General features: G+C 54.5%; 1 protein-coding gene across 1 annotated transcript; it reads right to left on the reverse strand.

The window, feature by feature from the left end:
* Positions 1–97: 97 nt before the first annotated feature.
* CDC42EP5 (CDC42 effector protein 5) lies at positions 98–8012 on the reverse strand. The gene is made up of 3 exons (XM_015124869.3): positions 7508–8012; positions 6634–6778; positions 98–619 (listed from the first exon to the last, which is right to left on the reverse strand). The coding sequence occupies exon 3, from the start codon at positions 617–619 to the stop codon at positions 173–175; it is 447 nt and encodes a 148-aa protein (XP_014980355.2). The 5' UTR covers positions 6634–6778; positions 7508–8012; the 3' UTR covers positions 98–172.
* Between the last annotated feature and the right edge of the window lie 753 nt (positions 8013–8765).

The following is an 8765-nucleotide window of genomic DNA, read 5'->3' on the forward strand; positions in this document are numbered from 1 at the left end:
CGACCCGGACCAGATCTCCCGGTGACACCTCCGGCTCTTAGAGGCGCCAGGACCCTATCATTCATCCCTTCCCACGTGCAAAGTGAAAAGTCAGAGCCCGGGCACACGCCTTGGACGTTTATGTATACAGAAGTGGGGTGCCGGGCGGGAAAGGCGCAGGGAATGGGGGAACCTAGAGGCCGATGACGTCGTCCAGCTCGAGGTCCCCGCTGGGGCGGCAGCGGGCCTTGGGGGGCTGCGTCCCGGGGCGGGGTTCCGCGTCGGGCTTGGCGGCAGCTGCCTCCGGGCGCGCCGCGTCCATGACGCCCAGCACCGCGTCCAGCATGGAGGGCCCCAGATCCAGGTGGAAGGACAGAAGCGGGTCGGCAGGCGAGGGCGCCGCGGGCTGCGGGACGGCGGGCGGTGGTGGGGAGCGGGGGGCCCCCACGGGGGGCGCCCGGGGCTCTGGGGGCGGCCCGCCGCCGTGGCGGCTCAGGAACGAGGTGTCCCCGAAGGCGTCGCCGCCGCGCCCCACGTGCAGCGTGTGCCGGAAGTCGCCGAGCGGCGCGGAGATGGACAGGGCGCCGCGGTCCGGCCGCTTCTTGGGCTGTGCGGGGCCCAGCTGCTTCAGCACGGGCATCTGCGAGGGGCACGGGAGGGTCAGCGAGGCCCCAGCCCGGGGCTCGCAGCCGCGAGACTGCTCAAAGGACCATGGGGGACAGCTCCCGTTTTTTTTGTTGTTGTTTTGAGACGGAGTCTCATTCTGTCCTCCAGGTTGGAGTGCAGTGGCGCCATCCCGGCTCACCGCAACCCCCCCCACCTCCCGGGTTCAGGCGATTCTTCCTCCTCAGCCTCCCGAGTAGCTGAGATTACAGTCACCCTCCACCACACCCAGCCAATGTTTGTATTTTTGTAGAGACGGGTTTCACAATATTGGCCAGGCTGGTCTTGAACTCCTGACCTCAGGTGAGCAGCCCGCCTCGGCCTCCCAAAGTGCTGGGATTACAGGCGTGAGTCACCGCGCCCGGCCTCCCGTGTCACAGATGGGGTAAGATGAGACTCCAGGAGGTCCCATGGGCACAGCTGCTGAACTCACATTTGGATCGAGGTTTTCCTAACCTGACTCCAGAATTCCCATGACCACCACGCTATGCCGATCCTCCTAAGAGCGAATACTCGAGCCTTCCTAGAGGCCAAATAACAAATATTTCACAAACCCTTCAGAGTGCTTCCCAGACTTGACTGATAGAAAACTCCAGCTTGTTGGGCCGGGTGCGGGGGCTCACGCCTGTAATCCCAGCTTGAGAGGCCGAGGCAGGCGGATCGCTTGAGGCCAGGAGCTCGAGACCAGCCTAAACAACATGGCGAAACCCCAACTCTATAAAAAATGCAAAAATTAGCGAGGCATGGTGGCGCATGCGTGTCATCCCAGCTAAAGTAGGAGAATCGCTTGAACCCTGGAGGCAGAGGTTGCAGGGAGCCGAGACTGTGTCACTGCACTGGCCACTGCACTCCAGCCTGGGCAACAGGAGTGAAATCCTGGCTCAATGGAAAGAAAAAGAAAACTCCAGCTTGTCAAAGATGGAAATTCCCAGGCTCCTTTTCTGAAGACAGGGCTGACTTTGTCCATTGAGCAAAGCAGATCCTGCCTAGAGCCCACCAGGCACACAAGGAAGAGGCCCAGGCAGACTTTGCCTAGGGTGCATTTTATGATTTGAATTACAGTCCTTGGTATCTGTGGGTTCCGCATCAACAGATTCAATTAACTGCTGATCAAAAATACTGGGGAAAAATACAGTAATAAAAAAACGAGTACAAGTTTCAAGCAATATAACACTTATTTGCAAAGCATTTACATTGTATTATGCATTATAAGTAATCTAGAGATGATTTAAAGTGTAGGAAAGGATGTACATAGATTATATGCAAATACTAGGGCATTTATATAAGAGACTTAAACATCTTCAGAGTTTGGTATCCATGGGGATCCCAGAACCAATCCCATCACTGCTACCAAGGGACAACTGTACCTGATCTTGAAAGACTACAACCTAATATTATGATGTCTTATGTTTTCTAAAATAATAATAATACAAATTCCCTAGCCAGGCACGGTGGCTCACACCTGTAATCTGAGCACTTTGGGAGGCTGAAGCAGGTGGATCACCTGAGGTCAGGACTTCTAGACCAGCCTGACCAACATGGTGAAACCCCGTTTCTACTAAAAAAAAAATACAAAATTAGCTGGTTGTGGTGGTGCATGCCTGTAATCCCAGCTACTTGAGAGGCTGAGGCAGGAGAATCGCTTGAACTTGGGAGGCGGAGGTTGCAGTGAGCTGAGATTGTGCCACTGCACTCCAGCCAGGGTGACAGAATATGACTGTCTCAAAAAAAAAAAAAAAAAAAAAAAAAAAAATCCCCTATGTTAAAAGATGGGAAGAATTGCATATATTTGAAACTGCACCAAATTCATTTTTTTTGGAGACGGAGTCTTGTTCCGTTGCCCAGGCTGGGGTTCAAGCAATTCTCCTGCCTCAGCCTCCCAAGTAGCTGGAATTACAGGCGTGTGCTGCCATGCCCGGCAAATTTTTGTATTTTTAGTAGAGACGGGGTTTTACTATGTTGGCCAGGCTGGTCTCAAACTCATGACTTCAGGTGATCCGCCTGCCTTGGCCTCCCAAAGTGTGGGGATTACAGGCATGAGCCACCACGCGTGGCCTAAATTCAATGAGAAATAGAACTGCAATCACAGCCTCTGCCCTTATCCTGGTCATTGCATGTTTTGTATGGAACTTCTGGGAGGGACTCTGATGACCTTGTACTTTTGTTTTAACAGTCACTGTTATCGCAACAATAAAAACCTATTTCAGTTGAAGCCCTACCCTTTGCCAGCTGTATGAATTGGAATAAATTACTTTATTTCCTTGTCTATTTTTCTATCTGTAAGATAAATAAAATAACACTACCTTCCTTTCAGGATACATAGAAAAGTCTGATCAGAGAAAACTATACTTGTAATAGTGCTAACCTATTGGTAGTGCTAGCATTGGGGGGAAAATATTTCCCTAACAATAACTGTGGAACAAAAATTAGGTTGGATAGAACACTGATGTTGTTTGCATAGTAACAGGCACCCTGGGAAGTACTGGTGATAATATGGATGAAAATGAAAGCCAAAGGGATTTAAAATAATTGTAGATGGCTAGATTTGGAAGACTGGCCTCTGCCACACACACACACACACACACACACACTTTACATTGATTTCCATGGGGAAACTAGTTTTGATTTACTACCTCTGCAGCATTTATCAAATTTCTCTGACCTCAACCTAGATGAATAAATATATTTTTATCGTTACCTAGCACACAGTCTCCGCTCCCTCCTTACCCATAATGGAAACAAACATTTTGAGAAACAAGATTTGTCTTGTTTTGAGACAGGGTCTCACTCTGTCACCCAGCTGGAGTGTGTGGTGAGATCTTGGCTTAGTGCAACCTCCGCCTCCCGAACTCAAGCGATCCTCCTACCTCAGCCTCCTGAGTAGCTGGGACTACAGGTTCATGCCACCACGTAGTGTTATTTTTGTATTTTTTTTGTAGAGGTGGGGTTTCGCCATGTTGCCCCGACTGGTCTCAAACTCCTGAGCTCAAGCAATCTGCCTGCCTTGGCCTCCCAAAGTGCTAAGATTACAGGTGTGTGCCACCAAGCCTGGCCAATACTTGTCTTACAACGTGGTAGATACTCTGATTTATTTATTTATTCCTTCCTTCCTCTCTCTCTTTCTCTCTCCTTTTTTCCCTTCTTTCTTTTCCTCTTTTTTTTCTTTCTTCTATTTCTTTCTTTTTCTTTCCTTCTTTCTTTCTTTCTCTCTCTTTCTTTTTCTTTTTTTCTTCTTTCTCTCTCCCTCTTTCTTTCTTAGTCTTGCTCTGTCGCACAGGCTGGAGTGCAATGGCATGATCTCGGCTCACTGCAACCTCCGCCCCCCAGGTTCAAGTGACTCTGCTGCCTCAGCCTCCCGAGTAGCTGGGATTACAGGTACACACCACCACGCCTGGCTAATTTTTGTATTTTTAGTAGAGATGGGGTTTCACCATGTTGGCCAGGCTGGTTTCGAACTCCTGACCTCGTGATCCGCCCGCCTCAGCCTCCCAAAGTGCTGGGATTGCAGGCGTGAGCCACCGCGCCCGGCCCCTACTCTGATATTTTCTATTGTACTCGATTTTGTTTTTAAATGTTGAACTCAGCTCATGAATGTATCTTCTGGATCCACAGTTAAAAAATCCTCTCCAGCTGCGAACACAGCCTGTGATCTCAGCACTTCCTCTGCAGTGAGTCAGAGGTGAAAAGTGGAATTCCGAAAGCCCAATATGCAGGTTTGAATCTGGCTGTGCTGATTGCTGTGTGGCTCTGAGCAACTTACTTGACCTTTCTGACCTCATTTCCTTATCTTGAAAATGGCATGATAGGAAGATAATACTTCCCAGTCCTTTTGCAAGAATTGGTGGAATGATATACCCATGTAAGTCTTGGCACAGCACCCAGCACACAGGGAACGTTCAATTAGCACGTGCTCAATGGAGTCGCACTTTGGCTCATTCTCCCAGTGTTCCAGAGAAGGAAATGGGTGATCAGAGAGAGGACGTGACTGCCCAAGATCACAAAGCCAGCTCTGGGGAACTCTAGTGTCCAGAGCTGGCTCCCTCCACTCTGCTACCTCTTGACTCCTGGACAGCTCTCAGCTCCTGCCTCTGCTCAAACCCAGCTCCCAGCATGCATCTTGCATCCCCCTTCCATTGCCCTATCAGTGGTCACCATTTTCCAGCACCTGGCAACACACATAAAGTCTTGGTTTCTGACATGAAACACACCTGGGCTCAAATCTTGCCATTTCCTTCTTGCGGGATCCCAAACTGGCTTCCTCAACCTAAAGCTCAGTTTACTGCTCAAAAAACAGGGGTTGGAACTCCTGTTTGTGGCTGGGCGCCGTGGCTCACACCTATAATCCCAGCTCTTTGGGAGGCCGAGACAGGAGGATTGCTTGAGCCCAGAAGTTTGAGACCAGCATGGGCAACAAAGTGAGATGACCTCTCTACAACAATAAAAACAAAACATTAGCCAGGTGCTGTGTCATGCACCTGCAGTTCTAGCTACTTGGGGGGCTGAAAAGGGAAGATGACTTGAGCCCAGGAGTCTGAGGCTGCAGTGAGCTACGATCGTCCCACCACACTTCAGCCTGGGCAACAGAATAAGACCCTGTCTCAAGAAGAAAAGAAAACAAGGCCGGGCGCGGTGGCTCAAGCCTGTAATCCCAGCACTTTGGGAGGCCGAGGCGGGCGGATCACAAGGTCAGGAGATCGAGACCACAGTGAAACCCCGTCTCTACTAAAAATACAAAAAATTAGCCGTGGCGGGCGCCTGTAGTCCCAGCTACTCAGGAGGCTGAGGCAGGAGAATGGCGGGAACCCGGGAGGCGGAGCTTGCAGTGAGCCGAGATCGCGCCACTGCACTCCAGCCTGGGCAACAGCGTGAGACTCCGTCTCAAAAAAAAAAAAAAGAAAAGAAAACAAAAGAAAAGGAGAGAGAGAGAGAGAGAAGGAAAGCAAGGAAAGGAAAGGAGGGAGGGGAGGGACGGAAAAAAAGGAAGGAAGGAAGGAGAGAAAGAAAGAAGAAAGAAAAGAAAGACTACATTCAGGGGGCCAAAATTTCATTTCCTGAGTGCTTATCCTGCCTGAGTGCCTCCCCATGAATGAACTAATTTATTTAATCTTCAGGACAACCCCATTTTACAGATGCGTGATGGCTGAGACACAGAGAGGTTAGGTAACTTGCCCTGGGTCACTCAGCAGCAAATGCTGGGCACCAGATTGGGAATCCAGATGAACTCTAGCTACCCACAGAAGAGGATGGACAGGCCACCCCATAGGAAAAAAAAAAATAATCATGTTCTGATTTGATGTGAACGCCAGGGATTTCCTCTGACACCCTTGATTGTCTTTTTTCCTTTCCAGTCCAGACCACAACAACGAGTTGGAAGTCGTTTTCGAACGCCACCCCTACGCCCTAGCTCTGAGACCCTGGGTAAGTCACTTCGCTTCTGCCAGCCTGGGTGTCCTCTTAAATAGAAGCCTCCGACCTCCCTCTGGTTGAGTCGTGTTTAAAGCAATGAGGTCATGCTTGGAAAAAGTCCCTCCCGCTGCCAGGCCTCGGGACAGAGGGGCTGTTGTTTGCGACCAACGTGGAACAGGCAGAAAGCGGGGCGCGACCGTGCAGCCCCGGGAGCCCCTGGCCTCGCGTTCTCCCCCGGCCTCCACCCACCCCTCTCCTTCCTGCTGGGGCAGGGCTACGGCTCCAGTTGCAGGGTGGTGGGCACAGCTGGTTCACCTCTGTCCTCTCTCAGTCCCGGCCCCGCCAGGACGGAAATAACAACCCGCTCTAGATCCGGCCCGACTGGTTCTCAGACCCGTGGGAGCTGCGGGGAGGCGGGTGGGGACCCCAGATGGGGAGACCCCCGGCCCGGTAAGGGCTTCACTGCGCGCTTCCTGCAGCCACGTGGCTGTGGCCGGGAATTCAGGGGCCGCCGTCTCCTGCGCTTTCTGCCCCCTCTTCCCTCCCGACCAGGACCCAGGACCCCAGTCCCCCACCGCGCCTTACCTCGCGGTCCTCCCAGAGCGGGGCAGGCGCGCGCTCACCACTGCGGCTCTAGCCTGGACCCCCGGTTCCCTGGCTCCGAGTCCGCCTCCACCTCCCTAATCCTTGGCCCGCGCCTTCTTCCTTCTTCCTCCGGGCGGGATCTCACCTGGTACAGAAAGTGTCATGAGGAACCCGGAGGGGGTTTCAGGGGCCAGGCATCCGGGTCCGCAGAGCCACCTCCTTCTTCGCCCTCAGGTCCCAGGCGTCCTAGCTCTTAGCTTTCTTAATCCCACCCCAGACCCGAAAGTCAGCCCCTTCTTCCTCAGACCCAAAAGCCAAGGGCCCCAGCCCCTCCTCCCTCAGACCCGGGGGTCCAGGCCCCCAGCCCCTCCTCCCTCAGACCCAGGAGTCCAGACCCTCCAGACCCTCCTCCCTCAGACCCAGGAGTCCAGGCCCCCAGCCCCTCCTCACTCAGACCCAGGGGTCCAGACCCCCAGCCCCTCCTCCCTCAGACCCAGGGGTCCAGGCCCCAGCGCCTCCTCCCTCAGACCCAGGGGTCCAGGCCCCAGCGCCTCCTCCCTCAGACCCAGGGGTCCAGACCCCAGCCCCTCCTCCCTCAGATCCAGGGGTCCAGATCCCCAGCCCCTCCTCCCTCAGACCCAGGGGTCCAGACCCCCAGCCCCTCCTCCCTCAGACCCAGGGGTTCAGGCCCCAGCGCCTCCTCCCTCAGACCCAGGAGTCCAGGCCCCAGTGCCTCCTCCCTCAGACCCAGGGATCCAGACGCCCCAGCGCCCTCCTCCCTCAGCTCCTGGAGTCCAGACCCCCAGCCCCTCCTCCCTCACGCCTAGGAGTCCAGACCCCACCCCTGGCAAGCCCTGGCATAAGGCCCCTTTACCTGCGCCGGGAACTAAAGTGTCAGCCCCTCTCGGGGGCCATGGTAGGAGCCCAGGCAGAAGCGGAATCACCGCCCAGTCCCCAGGCAGAGCGGGTTTTGGCACAGGCCACTCCCAGCCTTTCTTATCCCCCAAAAGTTTGCCTCTAGGATTTAAAGGACTAGAAAGCAGTGGTGGAAAAGCTGAGGCCCCTCTGGGCGGAGTGTGGGGGCGGGAGGAGGCCAGGACTGAGTGTGCAGGGGGAACTGGCAGAGGGGGTGGGGCTGGACAGGGCGCGCCCCCAGCCTGGCCCCTCCCCTGCCCAGCTTGGAATTTCCTGAAACTGGGGAAGTCTGGCTGTTTAGAAGAGTAATTTCTTCCAGATTGCAGCTGTATGGAGAGAGAGAGAGAGACAGAGAGAGAGAGAGAGAGAGAGAGAGAGAGAGACAGAGAGACAGAGAGAGAGAGAGAGAGAGAGAGAGAGGGAGAAGGTCAGACAGTGAAAGCAGCAGGAGGATGAAGAGCACGGAGGGTGTCTGAGGCTTTGCGACCGCATCCCCTAGATGAACTTCCCTGCCTGAAGCCACTCATAGAAAGGTCATAGAAAGGTCATATCTCATTCTAAGCACCCGTGTCTACTGATGACAAGAGAGTGAGGTTTGGGTGTCAGGACAATTCCTTCAGGGCAGTGTGGGCAGGGAGAGAGCAGAGGGGGAGAGCAGAGTCCCAAGGCAGGAGGCAGCTCAGTGGGAAGAAGGTGAAAGCCCAGGTGGGAGGCTGGGTCAGTGGAAGGGAAGTGGAGGCCCAGGTGGGGGATGCTGGGTCAGTGGAAGGGAGGTGGAGGCCCAGGTGGAAGGCTGGGTCAGTGAGGTGGGAGGTGGAGGCCCAGGTGTGATGCTGGGTCATTGGGAGGGAGGTGGAGGTCCAGGTGGTAGGCAGCTCAGTGAAAGGGGAGGCCCAGGTGAAAGGCTGGGTCAATGGGAGAGAGGCAGAGGCTCGGGGGGAGGTTGGGTCAGTGGGCTGCGTCAGTGGGGGGGGAGGTGGAGGCCCAGGTGGGATGCTGGGTCATTAGGAGGGAGGTGGAGGTCCAGGTGGGAGGCTGGGTCAGGGTCAGCAGGAGAGGTAGAGGGAAGCCCAAGTAGGAGGAAGCTCATTGAGAGAGAGGGGAGACCCAGATGGGGGGCTGGGTCAGTGGGAGGGAGGTGGAGGCCCAGGTGGGAGGCTGGGTCAGGGTCAGTGGGGGAGGTAGAGGGAAGCCTAGGTAGGAGGCAGCTTGGTGAG

The sequence above is a fragment of the Macaca mulatta genome, chromosome 19 (assembly GCF_049350105.2).
Source record: "Macaca mulatta isolate MMU2019108-1 chromosome 19, T2T-MMU8v2.0, whole genome shotgun sequence".
Taxonomy (NCBI): domain Eukaryota; kingdom Metazoa; phylum Chordata; class Mammalia; order Primates; family Cercopithecidae; genus Macaca; species Macaca mulatta.

What these genes read in the sequence shown, in the direction of transcription:
- CDC42EP5 (XM_015124869.3), bottom strand. Translation starts at nt 619, where the DNA reads ATGCCCGTGCTGAAGCAGCTGGGCCCCGCACAGCCCAAGAAGCGGCCG.